The sequence below is a fragment of the Lytechinus pictus genome, chromosome 17 (assembly GCF_037042905.1).
Source record: "Lytechinus pictus isolate F3 Inbred chromosome 17, Lp3.0, whole genome shotgun sequence".
In the NCBI taxonomy this organism is placed as follows: domain Eukaryota; kingdom Metazoa; phylum Echinodermata; class Echinoidea; order Temnopleuroida; family Toxopneustidae; genus Lytechinus; species Lytechinus pictus.
In genome coordinates this window covers 15,836,676-15,856,668 of record NC_087261.1, presented here as the reverse complement: position 1 = coordinate 15,856,668, position 19,993 = coordinate 15,836,676, and the positions used below count along the sequence as shown (strand labels likewise).

The 19,993-nt window shown below is 37.0% G+C and overlaps 1 protein-coding gene across 2 annotated transcripts in view; it reads left to right on the top strand.

Moving 5' to 3' along the window:
* Positions 1-3,075: 3,075 nt before the first annotated feature.
* Positions 3,076-19,993, top strand: part of LOC129280697 (regulator of G-protein signaling 22-like) — a 35,858-nt gene continuing 18,940 nt past the window's right edge. Inside the window, exons 1-9 of one of the 2 annotated variants that reach the window (XM_064111979.1) lie at positions 3,076-3,635; positions 7,572-7,634; positions 8,121-8,149; positions 9,354-9,416; positions 9,831-10,064; positions 14,127-14,240; positions 15,054-16,013; positions 17,993-18,291; positions 19,064-19,228. In XM_064111979.1, coding sequence (XP_063968049.1) covers positions 7,610-7,634; positions 8,121-8,149; positions 9,354-9,416; positions 9,831-10,064; positions 14,127-14,240; positions 15,054-16,013; positions 17,993-18,291; positions 19,064-19,228 — 1,889 coding nt within the window. In that variant the 5' untranslated portion in view covers positions 3,076-3,635; positions 7,572-7,609. The remainder of the gene's footprint in view (positions 3,636-7,571; positions 7,635-8,120; positions 8,150-9,353; positions 9,417-9,830; positions 10,065-14,126; positions 14,241-15,053; positions 16,014-17,992; positions 18,292-19,063; positions 19,229-19,993) is intronic. The other variant, XM_064111980.1, reaches the window with a different exon arrangement.

The following is a 19,993-nucleotide window of genomic DNA, read 5'->3' as shown; positions in this document are numbered from 1 at the left end:
GAATGAAGTATTCTGTCCATTGCACGATTGAAAAGAACATTCATTATTTGTTTTATATGACACCTAAAAATAGATCCCTGTCATTTAGCATTTATTAATTTGGATCCTAGTTGCATTCAGTGGGAACACAGTCTGTTGATTGTTGCTTACATACATTCAACACACGCACTGTAAACACAAATTGTTTTTACGTATAGTGCCTGTGGTCTTAGCGCACGTGTGCAATGAAAATATATAGATCCAAAATTGCACGGATGATGACGTCATTGATCGACATCAAACAACCAATCAAATAATAAGGATCTATCTAGGTGTTGTATAATGTACAAAATGTACTTTGACGCTTGAGGCAAAAATTATTCACACCTCGGGAACATCAATATTACTGGCGTTATTGATGTTCCTGTGGTGTGAATAGTTTTTGCTTGTTTCTAGAATGAGTCATTGTATATTTGTTTTATATCCCTTCCACCTGTATCATTCCTCACATCAAATAAGAAAAAATATAGAAAAAAATTGATTAACTTACGAAAGATTTCACCAAACTTCTAGGATATGCTGATCGCTTGGCAGGCAGTGTACGCGCCTCGAGCGCAGTGCACTTTTTTTTTTGGGGGGGGGGAGAGGGTCAGAAAAACGTATAGTTCATTTTTTACGTGAGGTCTGCATAGGAAAATGAAATATTTCATGTCGTTTCCTAGTAAAACTATTGGTTTTCTCCTTGTGCGACTCTCAATGCAACAATCTTAAGCAAAGGATATAATACTAACAAACTTTGAAGGGTGTGTATATGTAAGTTTTTTTTTTTACAGAGCAGTCCTCCATGGGTCAAACCATATATCAGGGATTGCACAAGGGTTAATTAAGACCCGAGGCAAAATTAGGAGTTTGGTGAAATGTATTGCTATGATAATGGCAGATAAATATAATGGTGCTAGAGGGAGGGAGAGAGAGAGAGACATTGTGATAGCGGGGGAGAGGGGAGTGTGTGAGGGGGGGGGGGGGGTGAGAGAAAGAGAAAGAAAGGGTGAGAGTAAGGGAGGGTGTGTATGAGAGAGGAAGAGGGAGATGGGGGCAAAGGGAGAGGGGAGACAATATGTGTGATAGTGTATAGTATGTGCATGAAAGAGAGAAGGTAAAAGAGACAACCATCCCTCCTTAGTCTGCAGGCACAGACCCTGATTGGAACTTTGATCAATAAGTGTGCCTCCACGCAAAGACTAGCACATACAAAACTTGCAAGAGAGCCTTCAGTACACAAGGCATGAGTAGGCTGCACATTCAGACCCTTAACTCGAGTGAAGGGTTTGCCCAGCAGACTAATCCCTCCTCGCCTCCCATCAACAATCCTCTAATATTACTTTCCATCTTCCCTTATCAGGGAGGGTCCATAAGGTTTATATGTTATGATTTTATTTCATAAAGATGTTTGTCTATGTCTAATGAAGAATTCTGGCTAACCATAACCTTCAGTGCAAAACTGAAATATTCTGTAGATTCTGTAATTTGACTTATTTGTGATTATCAACAATTAATGGTTAGGGGAAAAATACAAAAAATATGCCTTGGAAGTATTCTTTATATTCTGACCTGAAAGCTTGATATTCTAAGCATTTTTGATACCAATGATTAATATGGGTATCTAAAAGTTCAAGTGATGCGAGCACGCGAAATGAAATTTTTTATATTTCGATCTGAAAAAAATTGACAGTTTAATTTTTTAATAAAGAACAAGATATCCTATAAAGATTATTACAAATTGAAGCGGGAGTTCTTTTGAGGTTTAGAACTAAAAACGGGACATTCTATTCACCTATTTATGAAAAGTATGGGTCTTTGCTAAAGAATTGATGCGAGCGTGAAGCGCGAGCTGAAAACTTTTATATTCCAAGCTGAAAAGCGGACATTTTGAGCACGATTTCTGTGTAACATTACAATCTTATTTTATTTTTGCACATCGGGAATTATTGGGGGGGGGGGCAAGTTGCCCCCACCCCCAATATTTTCATTGGTGGGGCGATCGCCCCCCTGCCCCCCCCCCCAGGATCGATGCCTCTGTTATCAGTAGTTTATTTACCTTCTCATATACCAAATTTTGAACCGTCATCTATCCCCCTCTTACCATATGGCAGGGGCCGCGGAACGGTTTTCAAAGTGGGGGGGGGGGGGGGGGGCTGACCATGCAAAACTTCACAATTATGGTCATTCAATACGTTTTTGTACATGGTTTTGGAAAAACTGATTAAGTGCATTAGTTATTTATTGCCGCAACTTATTTTATCATAATGGAGACACATATTTATGAAAAAATGAAACACTTATCATTTCATGTAATAACCTAAAAAAAAAGTGGAGATGTGACATCATCAGCCCACCTAATGAATATTCATGACGATGTGCATATGACTGTTTTCACAAAATATTGATAAACTTTAAAGTTCAAAAACTTAGTTATTTGTTATCCAATTGTAATGAAATTTTCAGCATTTTGCTCTGTGAATTTTACTCTATTTATTCAGATCTACTTGGAACCCTCCACTCCTAATGGTCCTGCGCCACCATCATGCATCTGCTACTTTTTGTTTGTTTTTAATACCGGGGTAATTATTATTTAAGCCTTAATTTGGTAAAATGCATCAAAGAATTGAACTTTTTAGCTTTGTAACGTCATATGCCAGCAGCCCTGGCAAGAACTGTGATATTCTATATGATTTTAATGGTTCATGACTCGACTGTTGAAACTAATGGCAAAATATTTTCCCTTCTTTTTTCTAGAAAAAAAAGTAATGTGTCTGATAACGCACAAATAATACTCTGGCATTTGATATTAATTTACATGTGAATTATGTAATGTGTTATTCTTTGTTGAATATTTTCGATAAATATTTGTTCTGTGTTCCTCTCATTTTTCTTTCACTTTTCTTTTATCCTGGGTCTTTTAAAGTTTTATCAAAGCCTGTTTGAATTGTAGTTGAAAGTGATTACATTTTGAAACCGTGCGCAGGGTCCAATCTACTTTACGAAAGCGCACGGACTGCAATGTCTTGAATATCAAAATTCTTTGATCTTGGACTCACTTGAAGCTGCGATGTTTCATGACGCCTAGAGCGAAGGATAGATCACTACACGGCTAATAATACAGTTAGCATTGTGTTGTAGTTGTAACTCGATAAGATCGATCGGGAGCACGCGATCTGCGCCGTATCGTCAAGATCACCCGACATAAATAATGATTTTCGACGGTTCCAAGGCCTTGTAAATATTCGTTTTGCCTCAACATGAAATAAGGTATTTATAGCAGAAAGTAGGGGTCTGGATTTTGGGAAAGTAACGTTAGTATCCACTTAATAGACGTTCGGAAAAGATCGAGCGAGACTCCGCCTACGACGAGGCCTGCGGCTACGGCCCTAAACAACAGGCGACAGCTTCCGTAGCAACCGAGCTCGAGCCTGGGTTCTCCGTACAGCTACAGTACCGGTCACGCAACTTCGAGCAGCCGGGCCGAAGCCCCGCCACGCCACTGCACGGTTTGGGTTCCGACGATGTCCTGATCGACAAGTGACATGACGCTTCTTGAAAACATCTTCTGTTTGTTCTTGGTCTCCTCAACATTGCCCCAAATACAGTTTGTGAAGGTTCGTAGTTTGTGGTTTGTTTTCAATGAACCAATTTCAACTCTAGACAGCTGGCAGCCGTCTGTTTCGAGGAGTTTTTTAACATTTTATTTTTTTTTTAATTTCTCCTCATACACAGACGGCTCGCTAGCGTGCAGCCACCATTAGGGGACTTGCAATGCAAAATCCCCCCGTCGGGGCTCTTCAATTTTTGTCTTTAATGAGTAAAAATTTTGAAAATTCACGCGACCAAAATGCAAATTAATATTCCCTCTTGGCATCAATTGCCAAAAAACCGAGAAAAATCAAGTTAAAAGGAACAAAAACAGTGACTTACCTCGGCTGTCGCGCAAATTCACTTCCCCGTTTTATCCGATCTTAAGTACATAAACATATGGCCATTGAGTCCCCTGTACAGATCGCGCTAGAACTTCGGTCTCTGTATTTGGTGAGTGAAGCCAACGGAGTTCAGCTGAACAACCAAAATTAACAGAGACCGAAGCTTTTGGTCTATTTCAACTCATGAACTTAAGTCAAGACAGACCAAAAGCAAAACTAAAAGCTTCAAGTTCAGCCATCAGTCTCTGTAAAAAGACTGTATTTTGGTTGTTCCGCTGAACTACGTTGGCTCCACTCACCATACATAAATGGGGATTACAGTAAAATGTCAGAAATTGTTGAATAAATCCCCAGAAACGACGGTTATTCCTGTCTAGTCAAGACTTAGACAGGAATAACCGTCGTTTCTGGGGATTTATTCAACAATTTCTGACATTTTACTGTAATCCCCATTTACCGACGGTAGGGTGTACGTGTGGGCTCGCATGTGTTCTCATTCCCTCCCTTTTGTCAATTCACAGTCCAAAGTTTGATGTAATTTTACACATCGAATTTACAATCTAAGGATGTATAAACAACAAACTTTTAAAACTTTATATCTTAATGTTTAAATACTTTAAACGATATAGATGAAAAAGGCATGAAAAATATACTTTACCGATGTTTAATTGGGTTGAACACGATAAAAATGGTCAAAATGGCAGCCAAACTATAAAATATTTACAAACGAACGTCAACAATCATGAATGTGATATCGATATTGCTTTCGATATTATACGATCTGCTCCATATGCGAACGAAACCGAAGATAAACGATACTAGTTATACTAGTACTAGTACTAGTTATAATCGCGATATATCGATTCGAGACATTAAGTTAATAACGATAATGACGTCATTCAAGATGGCAACTTGCAAGAAAAACCGTCAGGTCAGGTGAAAATGTCTTAGATGACAGATTTCTCAATCATCCAGAGGATTTTTTTCAATAACTCCGGCCCAAGGTATGCAATTACTTAAGTTATTTATATTTCCCTGATAATGGAAACCATGAAACTTTCAATTTTGCTTAAAAAACAGTTTTAAATCGCGATCTATAAAACGCTAGTTCACTATACGTTGGCTGTAGGTACGGGGCCCCATCCCCTTCAGTCTATGTATGGTGAGTGGAGCCAACGTAGTTCAGCGGAACAACCAAAATACAGAGACTGAAGCTTTTGGTCTAGTCAAGACTATAATATACCGTTATGCGTTCACGAACTTAACGTTAGGCCTAGTCGTTAGTTTTTGCTTGCAATTTCATTTTTATTCAAAATAAATTTCATACAAATTGAAAACTGAACAGCTGAATTGCAGAACTTAAAATCAACCTCTGCCCAGTCTGGCTCTGCTCCCCCGCCCAAATTGCTCTAGATCTATGACAACGTTAGGCCTATAAGACTGTACGGTAATGTAACTTAATATTATAATTCATCTCACATCTTGTCTGCTAGTAATATTAATAACGAGTAATAATCATTGTAACAACTAACATTGCATCAATCTTGTGACTTGTGTTGTGACAGCTCACACTCACAGAAGAAAGAATAGCGGCGCGGCGCTTTACTTTAGAATGTTTCCCCCAAATAAGTGAAAGATAATTTGTTCAAATATTAAAATTGACATAGTTATTAGCATTTGTAAACAAAATGCATAGCTTTTATTGGTCCCCCCATCATGCTGCGACCAGGTGTGGATCGGGGGGGGGGGGGGGGGGGGGCGGGGGGTGCCGGTGTAAGAAGGTGCAGGCGCACCCTGTCTTTGCTCCATACTTTTACGGGGTGAGCGATGCGATGAAGGCATTCTTTGGGGTGTATGGTAGGGGGTCCTAAAGCTACGCACCACTCATCGCGAATGCAGTTTTCAATGGCAAATGCGCACTCTGTGTGTGGTACTGTGACTGCAGAGTGACGAACAATTCCTATTCATTTTTTTCAACAGAGGCTGCAATAAATCTCTAAATGCAGAGAAAACCAACAACTGTTTGGAATTTCGGAGTTATATTCACTTTAATTTCATATATCCTATAATAATGTGAACATATTTTAGAAGTTGAGGCACAGGAAATACTATTTTTTTGCATGATAAATCGAGTGCGTAGCTTTAGGACCCCTTCTTCATCGGGCGGCGAAATTAAGAGGGGTTCGGAAAACACGGCGGGATTTTCGTATTACGTGAGTTTTGCGTTATTTTCTTCTTGGTCAATGATCTTTAGAATATTTGCAACAAATTGGTGAAAGATAATTAATTTGTTCAAATATTGAAATTGGCATAGTTTTTATCGTTTGAAAACAAAGTGCGTAGCTTTAGGTCCCCCCATCATATAACTATATCGATGCACCCCATAGAATTGCGCTCCCCCATAAATGGAGCGAAGATTTTTTTTTTTTTAAAAGGGGGAGGGGGATTGGTCGTGCTTAGTTTGAGTGCTGCTCTTTTTGGTGGGCAGTTGTCATTTTGAAATGATTTGGTTCTTGTACAAGTACATGTATGTAGGAACTTGGAACGTGATAATGACAAGACAATGAAGGTTAAGAAACAGTATTTTAATTTTGTATTAGTAAGCATGAAAGTATATATTTTGTGTTGATTGATGATGTTGTAATCATGATGAAGCAAAAAGTACATAATAACCAGCGAGTTGATTGCGGTCGCTCAACAGGAAGAAGCATTCAAAGCATTGAATATTTTGAATGTATATAAAATTCACCTCTCCATTTCAACATTCGTCTATGATTTATTGCATGGTAGGTTACCACACTCTCAAATTGAGTACTGTCAGATTATAGACCATAAATATGCTACAAGGAGTAAAGATGCTGATCAATTATATCTCCCAATATGCAGAACCACACAGGGCCAGTTTTCAATTTCTTTCATGGGATCAAAAATTTGGAATTGTATACCAAATTACAATGTATATAAAGGAAAGGAGATCAAGGAAAACTTTCAGAAAGGAATTATTTGCTTACCTAAATACAACCAACCCTCTAATTTAATTCTGACAAGAGAATAGAAAATATTTCAATAGAGTATAAGAATATTCTAGATAAATCTCTAATTCTAATTATATGTTTTATATAACGTGATTTTTCAAACAACATTTATAGTATCATTCACTGTTCACACATATTTCTTTTATGTAAAAATACCAAAGATTTGAAGGAAACAGTCTTGACTAGCACTTGTGCTACCTTCTCGTTCCTTCTTAACAACAACATTCAACCATATACGTATCTTTTTGTTAGATTATCAATATTCGAAACTGACTGGGATATTAAAAAATGTTAAAACATTTGTTAGGTTTATACACGCACGTCACATTATATGTATTCAGATTTATCGTTTGTATTCTCATTTTATTCTTTAAAATGTTAGCAATTACATCTGTATACTACTAACTAGAATAGTTATGTTTGTGCTGTGATGTTAACACATTGTTATTCTTGTTTAGTAAATAAATAAACTCAAGATTTATGACGATGATGATGGTTTGGTGATGTCACACACGTACACAAAAAAAAATTACTTAGTAGTACCTATGGAGTTGACTACATGTAGGTGTTGGTTTCATTTCAGGTTAATCTCTTTGGATGTGAGTAGAGTATGAAGCAGCTATGTCGGAGAAAAGGCTTTCTGTAGGTAAGATTAACAATAACAAACTGATCCCTATTCAAACTTGTTTGCAATTCATCTTCAGATTTCATGCTTGATTCAATTAACTTGTTGTGGTCGTACAAGATTTAATTAGCTCTGCTTAACCCCATGTGGTAATTGTGCTGCATTTACATGTACTTTAAGCACTTTGGGACTTCTAATAAAGAGGATCTGTGCACTATGTAGATGAAGCAAGTATAATTGTTATTTAAATTATAATTCAAGTCTAATTGTTGCTGAGATGGGGGTTAAAGGACAACTTTCAATATTTGTCTCATACATTATCTCAAAGAGAAATGACTACCGGTAATTCAGGGTCTTAAAAAAACCCACCTTCTTCTTCTTCATACTGTGCTGATCTCGGAGATCTACAGCTGGTTGTTGCATTGGTGAATAAATAGAGTTAATATAAGATATAGAGTTATACGAGTGATATATCAATCAATTTTCATTTTCACTTCCTTATTGTAGTACCTCCTGAAGTCACACCAGATGATCTGGTAAGTTATTTTTCTATATATTCTCTTTTATTACCTTGGCTCAGGAAAAACAAAATCATGGGTTCTCCGATCAATTTTGTCCCCAAATGCTCAAAAGATCCCTGGAAAAGCCCCATTCACTGCAATGTTAAAGCTTATCCAATGTTGTCGATTTACGCTGTAGGGTGTGAAAAGTAGCCGTGAAAAAAAAAATTGCCTCCCTTGGCTACATGTGATACCCCAAATGTTTTTTTTTTTCCGTTTGAACATTATTATGACTATAATACACCATAAGACTGTAGTAACCATCAGTGCCAGCCGCACAGAAAAGTTGTTAGCCCAACAGAGCGCTAACAGTAAAAAAGCCTAGTCACATCTTTTGGATTGTGAAGTTAAAACATTAATTTTGATGTGTACATGTAAGTAATGCATTGTTGTAACGTTAGGCATCGCTGCAGGGCCTCTGTTTAGTGCTATTAACAACGTTTCTGTGCGGTCAGTACAGGAGCTCTAAGAGTGTGTCTGTGTTGTGAAGTGCAAAGTGAGGTATGGAAGAATAATGTTCACCCAAGGGTGAAAAAAAAAGAAGAATAGAAAGTGATGTAATAATTTTGCCTCAGATCACTTACTGTATACCCTTAATTCATGAAATAATACATGCATGGTCAAGTTTTGCCCATGATTGCAAATCACAAATTATTGACTTTTTTAGGTGTAAACTAGTTTTCATATGCTAGTATTCATTGAGGTTCCCTTTGAAGACCGCTGATTATTGGCGAATGGGCTACCCTTGACAAATTATAAGAAATAAGTGAATAAATAAAAAAAATTAAAAATTAAAAAATTAAAATAAATATAAATAGATAAATAAATAAATAAATACATGAATAGATGAAATGATTATCATTGAATGAATGAAATAAATATGAATGATGAATAAGTAAATAAATAAATAGATGAATTAATGAATAAATAAATACATAAATGAATAAAATGATTGAAATTGAATTAGATTAATAAATGAATTTAGGAATGAATAAATAGATAAATAAACATACTGTATAAACATAAGTAAATCAATAAATTAATAATGAATGAATAACATACACAAACCCACTCCGTCATTTAGAATCTCAATTTTTTTCTTCAGAAATGATATACTTGATATTTTCTTCACTATCTTTCACTAATTATAATCTTTATAAATTGCTCTATTTGTTTACAGGAGGATTATCTTGCAACAGACGATCTTTTCATTGATTACTTCAATGCATTCCTTCAGCTCTCGGTATGTACACTCGTCATGTGTTGTAAGGATCGTTTTAAAAACCACTCAAAGACACGGTATTATGGTTGAATATTACTGATCTGTCGATGAGCACTTTCAGAAACCATCGTTCATTAATGCCTTCAAATAGACAATACTGAGGTACATGTAATTTGACTGAGGCATGTGTATGAGCAGGAATTGGTGAGAATGCTAATCTACTCAGCCAGTGCTTGTTATATCCCAGAAGCAGAGCATCATTCATCAACTTCGCAAAAGAAATTTATAGTATATGGAGAAACTAAACTTTTCAGGTGGTGCTTCTTTCAATATGTACATATGTTGAAGCTGCATCCAGTTTGAATACAACTGTCTATAATGATGTTGTTTTATAGAAAAAAACTGTAACCTTTTGATTGGCCATATTTCTTGCAGACTTTCTCAAAGCCTGTCTACTTCAACAAGGAATATGGCGGTTTTGAAGTGGTCACAGACGAGAAGCAGAGCCTCAAGCAGCGGCTTCGCGATTTGGTACGGTCTCAGCAGAAACCTAACCCTATCTACAAGGCAGCCATCGCTGTGGCTATGGCCAAGAAGCCCCCTAAGATGCCATGGCATTATGGTGAAGACATCGAAGAACCTGATGTTAAAACAAGCTTTAAAGTACAGGTTGGTCTTTTTTATAAACAAAGTTTACCATAATTATAGTCCAGAGTTTTCCTTTTTTCTGACATGCAAATATTTGTGTTCTTCAGTGTTCTAAGCTTGAAATTGTGTGTTTTTGTGATAATCATCTATTTGTAATTAATGATAAATGAAGTCAATAAATTAGAAATACCCAGAATAAGACTACAATTACATTTATTATTTCAGAAAAAAAAGTCCTCACTTTGTAATGTATAGGATATCTTCTACAACAGGAGCTAATCTGCATAAATAATTGTGCAATTCTAAAATATTTTATTTATTTTGTCATACCAAGTAAAACTATGTAATGAACTTTTTACACACATGTATGAATTTACATATGAATAAAATGTTACTTGCAGTCGTTTGAATAAATACGATTTAAAAAGTTATTTTCCCATACTGAACAGGGGGTATGTAATGCTTCATTTTGCATTTATTCTAGTGAAGTCTTCAAATCTCTATAAATAAATATGGTACAACTCTTTTTGTTCAAAGAATTACAAACTTCAACTCATAAGCTTCAAAATGATACCAAACATTATATGTCGAGCAACGATGAAATTTTGTCTTCTTAGGGGACCTTTTCTTGGACTTGCCCAAAGAATGTGGCATGAATATTGTGGACTGGAATTCAAGATTTTTAACTGCTCCACAATTTGATAAGTGGAGAGCAGTCTTACAGAATAAAACACCTTTCTGATCCTCCATCACAAAATAGCTCATCAGTCTAAGAAACCAAAACTGCAGGATTGGGATTGAAAACTTATCTTCTGAAAGAGTCACAATTTCATGGTCAGATATAGTTTGTATGCAATTCAGAGAACTTTGTCATTTGATAGGCTGCATTCTTAACTAGCATGAAAGTCAATGGTCCATCCTGTTATTCAGGCAAATTGCTTTAAACAATTTATTGCTTAATAAAAGGTAATTTAAGTGCTTAAGCCGCTTCTTAAAGTTGAATTAAGAAGATGATTCCAAATATTGAGATATTTACATTAATAGCAACCTTACAACCCCCCAAACACTAATAGGTGATTCGACCCCCCATTTTCTTTTTTCAAAATAGTGAATTTGAACGATTTATCCCTACCCATTTTCCCTGAGTTCGCTCCTGCAATGCCTACCGAGACGGGTGTTCTTTGAGTGTGACGTCACCGGGGGGTATTCGGTCCCGGTGTCGTAAACAAGGCAGTGCCGTTTTGTGTACTATGCACGTACTCCTCCATATGGAATAACTGCAGTTGAAGTTGTATCTGCGAGCCATAGAACTTGCAAAGAGGAAATGATTGAAATATTTGTGGCCGTACTATTATTCCAAATATGTGAATTCCCTCAGAATGATACCATAGACCCTAAAGGAATAATTTCAAGGTGAATAATATGAAATTTGATCGAGATCTTCTCACCAGTCGATAACGTAGCAGACGTGTTATGACATATTTATCCGTGTGTGACGCGGCTCTTGCAAAAAAACACAGTTGGTTGCGGAATTGCTTTGTGCCGACCGGCCGCCCGCTCCGGCGCAGCTAGCTGTCGAGCTACCGTACCGTTCTTGTTGTCTTCAACCATAGAGATGTATACTAATTACTATATATCTTTCTGTCTTCAACTCACTTCCGAATTGCGTTTGTATGTGTGACGGTGACCCCTAGCGTAATTAAATATAGAAAACAACTCAGAAGGCCGAGAAAGAATACTATACGTTTGGTTCAAGATTGTTCTGTGGAATGAGCTATGAGTGGAAATGATCCAGAGGATATAAAAGTGGAGTCAAAGACAAAAGAAAAGAAGAAAAAACGCAAGGGGATCGCTGCACGGCCATGAACTAAGTCGACATACCAGACCATAACAGTACACTCAATGCCTGGGTGTTGTGTGTACTAGTATTATGCGTTCAGCGCGCGCTGAGCTAGCCGCCGGAATTACTTTCCAGCTACTCACTTGATTGAACATCGTGATAAAATAAATGAGAAATAGTGAAAATATCATTCAATAACTCACTGTTTGCTATCTTACATCATGATTGAAGAGTTCATGGTGGTTATTCATACTGTTTTTTATACAGGGAAAGTAAAGATTTGTACATATCAGTCCTATTTGTTTGATTTGAGTTGCTTTGAAAAAAAATTGTAAAATATCTTTCTCTCTCTGCATAGCATTTCTGTATGACATTCAGGCACCTCTTATACTAAATTCCCCCCGGTGACGTCACACTCCGAGTGACTTTTCTGTACACTCGTCTCTCGGGCTCTGACAGGTGGCTAATTTCATAGACTTTCAAAGCAAAATATCGAGAAGGCAGAGGATTATTGTGACATGCTATGTGTTTGAACAACTTATATATACTATATATTGTATGTAGAACCTATATTTATGGAAACTCACCCCCTTCTTAATTCAACTTTAAGCCAATAATCCCCTCACAGTGGTGAAAGAGGATGTTTAATTCATCTTGTTTGCGCTCTTGACATTAAACCCAACTCTCCACGCTTGAGTGATTTTACCCTTTAAGACCCATTTTGTCCTTTATTCTTGGAAGTGACCTGTCAGACCTTGTTTAGATTCTCATTGTTGTACCAACACATTCTCAAGACACAATTTATGCACTGTATAATTTACGAGTTATAAAGGATTTCCTGTTTTCAAACCAGCTGGATAGAAAAAGCTGTCAATTTTTAACTTTATGGCTGTTTTGTGGCAGAGGTTCACATGGACTAGGTTGTTCTTGCATAACTTATAGGCATAGCGTCAAGCTGTAGTTTATTCCAAAACATTTATTGTGTTTTTAAAGTTATTGAGGTGTGTCCGTGTGAGGCATCAAATAATGCGGCAGAGGAAATCAAGTTCTGCAAACCAATCAAATTTATTTAATTGTCATTGCAATATAAATTTGCCAAGAGTTGCAAGGACATCCTTAAAAGTCTATTATAAATAAAGAGAATTGAATGAGACATTTTCTTGTTATAGAAATACATGTATCTTCCCGCCCTTTCACACGGTAAAAACAATTTGTAATTCGAATGATGATTCCAGTGAAAAATAAGGCTAATTACAAATTTTGAGCACGTGTGAAACCAAACTAAAACATGGTTAGAAAAAACGAATGCTAATCACAATCACAAATTCAAATTCTACTCCGGAGGTGAATTCCACTTGAGTTTCACTGAAATTACGGTACGGTTTTGCGTGTGAAAGGCTTGACCTCCGAAACATCTTTTGGGGGCGGAGCAAACGTGACCTTTCAAGCACTTCCGTAGATAATACAATTGTCATACTCATCTTAGTTTGTATTTGCGATGCAGTGCTTTGATCGACGAGGCACCAAGGATACATACCGATTTCCCTCGGGAATTTGAATTCAAATCACAGTTTTCGAGTGAGCGTGTGAAGGGTCCGATGATTTTAAAGATGAATTACAATTAGGCCTATCATTACATTGATGATTCGAGATTCACGTGTGAAAAAGCCCTTCATATCTTTAAATAATTTTCGAAGTTCTTAGCAGTATAGTATACTGACCAATTTTTTAAAATTATTTTGAATAAGTACACACATAGTTACCAAGAATGTGTTAAGTATTTCCATTCATTTCCATTTATTTGAACGTAGGATAAAATAGCACTGTCAAGTAAATGCCTTGCTCACTGGCATAGGTGCCGTGGCTGGGGATTGAACCCTGGACCTTCATGTGTCTAGTCATGCGCCCTAGACCACCCGGCCACTTCACCTCCATTGAATAATGCAAGAAAATATTATCATTTAATCTGTTAGCCTAATTAAACGACTTGTGTGAGTTTTGAAAACTTAAATTTTGCCTGTAATGACTGCAAGCTCATTGAAAGAGTAATCAGCACATTTTCTTTTCTCACACAAAATTTTAATTGTCGAAGAATTTATATGGACTTGCTTGCCCCAAATTAGATCTGACAATGTCGGAGGTATAAATTTGGACTATGCGGAGTTGAGAGTCCATTCAGTTATGCTTTGCAGGCAGTATTTTTAAGTTATTACGTATATTTGTTTTGTTTTGTGGTTTTATAGTGTTTGAACAAGGAGCAAGGGATTCAATGGATAAAGGCAGAACGACTTCCCACATTCTTAGAAAGCGATTGTTACATCGAGTACAGACTTGCCAAACTCATCTCGCAGACAGAGGTAAAAATTTGATTCATTGATTGCAATTCTGTAGGTCTGGGCCCCGTCTTACAAAGAGTTACGATTGATCCAATCAACCTCAACTATATGGAAATACATCAATGTTATAATTTTTTTCTACAGGAAATATGCACAATGTACTTTGTGAACAAAAAGAAGCACACTGAATCTTTAAGAAAACAATGAATGTATGAATATACATCATATATAAAATATTAAGGATAGCAATGCTCTTTAGATGTTGATGTTTCTGGCTTTCCATAGTTGTAGTTGATCTGATCAATCGCAACTCTTTGTAAGACGGGGCCCAGATGTCTTTCATTGATAATAATGTGAATGATGGCAATATCAGTACTGGAGTAATAATGATAATACTAGTGATAATAAGTAGAAGTAGTAATAATGATTATAGCGATAATAAGAATAATATTAATGACGATGGCAATAATGATAATGACACTAGTATTGATGATAATGATGATGACGAAGATAGAACTAAGAAGTAGTGATATTGATAATACTGGTGATATAATAATAATAATGACAATAATGAAAATGACAATAATACTTGATGATGATGGTAATTAATGTTAATGATAGTGATAAAATTAATACTACTACAAATGTTAGGATTTATGACCTTAAATTATGAAAGGACTAATAATAGCACTAATAAGAGAGGAAAAGAACCATATATATACATATTGAACAATCGTGGTACCATGTACTTGAAGAGCCTTGAGAGTAACCTGAACGTTTGGTTCTGTGCAAAGATATTTTATCAATCTCTGATTTTTTAAAATGTTTGCTCAGATTGCAGATAAAGCATCAGATACCCCATTGAAGCTTTTGATTGATCCTGCGTATGAACCATTTGCCATTGAAAGACCACCTGTGATCGAACCACCAGTAGTTGATGAACAAGCCATAGCCATACGTGACCTGTTTGTATGCATGGGTGATGCCTCAACGACACAAACTCAAGAATGGTTCTCTACTGTCAAATTGTCCGCAAGTACGTCTACGACAAACTCCATCGGGAAGAGACCGTCTAGTTCGGTTGGGAGACCGTCCAGTTCGGTTGGGAGACCGTCTAGTTCGGTTGGGAGACCATCTCGTCCTGACAGTGTGGCTCTCACAATGGACAGTGGCTTTGCCAGCCCATCGAGATCGGATGCATTGAATATGTCTTTGACCAGTCAGGACCTGACCATGGACATGGTTAACGATCTCCCGCACAAAGATGTCTTGTTTGAAAGTCCGTTGCGGCTGCGCGAATGGCGCGCCCCGATCGGCGACAACGTCTGCGAGGTGGCAGACATTGAAAAGAAAGGACTTGGAGGGGCCTACTACCTCGATATTAACAAACCAGAAGTGCTAGAAGAGGAAGCAGAGGAAGAGGACAAGGCTTCTGTTGAAAGCGATGAGAGCGGTTGTGAAAGTCAGCAGCTTGACAAGGCGGAATCTATCGATCTAACAGAAATTGAAACCAAAACTGATTCTGAATTACAAGAGAAGGAAGAAACATTATCTACACCAAGCCCAAAGGTGATCAAGATTAAGAACCTTAGTGATATTGCCAGTGTTGTTGTGTCCGTCTCGCTAAAGAAGGCAGTTTTGATTGCAACCGAAGCATCAAGTGAAGACATCGATAGGTATCTGGATGATAACGTGTTGAAGGTGGAAGGGATTCAAATGGAAGACCTGACATCGCAATGGGAGGATCAATTAGAGTATGAGGTTCCAGTCACTCCAAAGAACATCAAACTCCAGGTATTTATTTTCTTTCTTTGGATACCTTTTTTTTTTTTAGTTTTGGTATTGCAAAATTCCCCCAAAGTGCATGTTGTCACTATTACAATCCAATACTAGAATATATGAATGTATACCTTAAAACTGCTTTGATCTTATTTTTTCAGGTACCCAAAGAAATTATAATTTTTTTGTTCTTGATACCTGTTGGATAAGCTGTTGTGTATATTGAAAACTAATCAATTGCAAGTCCTGAATGCATGCTTTTGATTGGTTGAAAAATCAAGTTACGTTTGATTGCCACTCTTTCTGCAATGTGCCACAGGGCCCTGTTTCATAAAACCTGTTATAATAACAAATTTGCAATAACAGTTAAAAGCTACTGAAATCCTTCAATCTGATTGGCTGATAGTACTTAAACAAGTCTTTATGAAACGGGACCCATATCTGAAAAGTTTCCCTTGATTTTGAATGGCTCAGAGACACACGGGTGTGGGACAGGATACGATAGAATCTGTCAGATGACTATAACTCATCAGTGCTTTCATGAAAAGATTGTCTGGGCCCCGTAAAACGAGATTGATGGTAGGGCCGATTTTCTGCAATTGATTTCATTTAGTTCATGTGTAAAGTTAGTCCTGGAAATCATTGCCGTGATCAATCGCTATAATAAACTTTATGTTTTGAGTCTCTGGTTTATATAGCTTTAGTGCAGATAGATTGTTTGATAATAATGATAATGATAATAATGATGGTGATGATGATGATAATAAACTGGTGATTATACATGTAAGTGCATAATCAATTAAAACTGCTCTATGCGCTTTGTGAAAACAAAAATAGATATGATACATGTAGATGTCTTTTAAACAATTCCACTGATGTATTAGACTGTACATGGAGATGAGATGGCAAACTGTTCCACAAATTGGGACCCCGAAATCGAAGCTGGCCTTCCCCCTTTTTGTCTCACCTGCATAGCAGAGTGAGACTATAGGCGCCGCTTTTCCGACGGCGACGGCGGCGGCGGCGTCAACACCAAATCTTAACCTGAGGTTAAGTTTTTGAAATGACAGCATAACTTAGAAAGTATATGGACCTAGTTGATGAAACTTGGCCATAAGGTTAATCAAGTATTACTGAACATCCTGCCTGAGTTTCATGTCACATGACCAAGGTCAAAGGTCATTTAGGGTCAATGAACTTAGACCATGTTGGGGGAATCAACATCAAAATCTTAACCTAAGGTTAAGTTTTTGAAATGTCATCATAAATTAGAAAATATATGGACCTAGTTCATGAAACTTATACATAAGGTTAATCAAGTATCACTGAACATCCTGCATGAGTTTCACGACACATGACCAAGGTCAAAGGTCATTTAGGGTCAATGAACTTTGGCCGAATTGGGGGTATCTGTTGAATTACCATCATAACTTTGAAAGTTTATGGATCTGATTCATGAAACTTGGACATAATAGTAATCAAGTATTACTGAACATCCTGTGCAAGTTTCAGGTCACATGATCAAGGTCAAAGGTCATTTAGGGTAAATGAACTTTGGCCAAATTGGGGTATTTGTTGAATTACAGCCATAAATTTGAAAGTGTGTTGGTCTAGTTCATAAAACTTGGACATAAGAGTAATCAAGTATCACTGAACATCCTGTGCGAGTTTCAGGTCACATGATCAAGGTCAAAGGTCATGTAAGGTCAAAGAACTTTGGCCACGTTGGGGGTATTTGTTGAATTGCCATCATATCTCTATAAGTGTATTGGTCTAATTCATAAAACGTGGAAATACGAGTAACCAAGTATCACTGAACATCTTGTGCGAGTTATAGTAGTTTTCAAAATCAGCACTGCTGCTATATTGAATCGCGTGATGCAGGTGAGACGGCCAGAGGCATTCCACTTGTTGAAATAATTCTTGGATTTTGTAAAGATTAAAGTGTCTTTACTAGAAAGAAGTCTGTAACGACCGTCTATGATTTATTGAAGGTTCCCGACCAGGAAGCAGAGCGATCAATCAGTCGTATGTCGACCACGCTGTCCGAATGCAAGGACACGGTCGGGGATGCGGACTCTCTCTTCGACAGTGATCAAGACGACGACGATGTTGAGGAGGAAAGCCGGGATTCTTTCTTCAACAAACCCAAGCAGACCTTTGATCTGATGAACAAGAAGGGACTGGATGCGTTCAAGAGATTCCTGTGGGGTTCAGAAGGAGAGAAGTGTTGGAATCTGTGGTTGGACATTGACAGAGGTACCATGATTGATGATCAAGAGGTTTGCAGAGTGTAAGTTATTTTTGTTTTCATTTATTTGGCTTCTTTATCGGGGTGGCCTGTTCGGTGATTAAACACTGTTCTCAACCAGGGCCCTGCGCATATAAAATATGAAACATGTGAAATCGACATTGTTACATTACAATACAATTACAATAGAGTGAATGATATGAGTAATTGAAAAAGAACCAGTTTTGGAATTCAGCAGAAATCAAGGAAAAATTATAGGTATGAAATTTGCTTATAGGTTACTACGTTTTATAATTGTAAACATATTTAATTGAGTGAAAGTGCAAAAGGAATAAAAAAATCAATATAATATATTAAAAAAAACAATCAGTTAAAGAACCTTTATGTAAGATTTTATCTTGATATTTAAAGGAGGTACAAAATTGAAAATAAATTTTCCTTAATTTGGTACAGATTGATGGGAAATGGCTTGTAGAAGCGAATTAAACAGATGAAATGCTTTAAAACCAATTTAGTTTCTATAAATTAGCTGTAGAAAGAACCAGATATCTTCATTCCTGATATTGGTATCAATTGGTTGCTAAGCTATGTCATATCTAATGACTTTACATGAGGCCCGCCCGTTGTTCTCCTATGCCGATATCGGTTTTCTGCAATGGAAAAACTGTACTCTGTACCTTCAGGTTGGGTATGGAGGGATTTTTAAAGGAAAAACAGACTATTAGATCTTAGTCTAAATTATATACAACATGGCAGGGCCTTGTCAAAAAGCCAGTTTCATACTAATTGTCTGTAAATCATATTTTGTTTTCAGGTTTCTATCTTGCCTCAGAGACAAGTACATCAAGACAGGAGGGGACTGTGAGCTGTCCTCTGCTATGAGGGAAAGACTGGGTCTTAAACCTTCTTCAGTTTGGACATCGATGGAACAACTTGCGGGACTCAAATCAAATATCATTAAACCTTTACTTCTTTATTGGTAAGAATTGATACGACCGGCTGATGTTTCTTGAAACTGCTTGTATGTTATACACAGCTTAAAGCATGATTGTAACCTGGTGGGTGTTTCATAAAGCTGTTCATAAGTTGAGAGCGACTTTAAGAGCGACTGGTGAATCTTTCTTACATGCTAAATAATCACCCAGAAACATTTGATGGTGAATATCATTTACCGCAAGAAAGGATTACCAGTTGTTCTTAAAGTCACTCTTATTAACTTACGAACAGCTTTACAAAATGGCCCCCTGGGGGATGTTTCACAAAGATTTGATTTTGATTGAAACACACACTTAAATTCCTATTTGTGTGTGGTATATATAACTCATCTTCACATTGGTCATATCACTCTTAGAAGACCCACACTAACTGCTGCATTGTTGTCAATGAAGTAACATGTTGGGTACTGTGTGCGCATTGGTGAGTATGCATTAATGACCCAAAGTTATTCATAACTCCTGTGAAACACCTTCCTTTGGGTAGTTGCAAATCATATACTTGAGAGATGACTGAATATCAATGTTGATTGGTGTTGCACTCCAAGTGATCACTCCAGAAGGTTATAATGATTTTAGTTCAGTCTGAAATTTTGATGTAAGATATTGATATAGGTTGCAATTTTTGAATTTACTAACATTTTCTAAATGTTGAACTGTTATTATTATTATTATTATTTGTTTGGTGTCACCTGTGCCTGGGAGGCAAAAAGCGAACTGAGTCACTATGACCCGCAGGTCTCTCCTCCCAG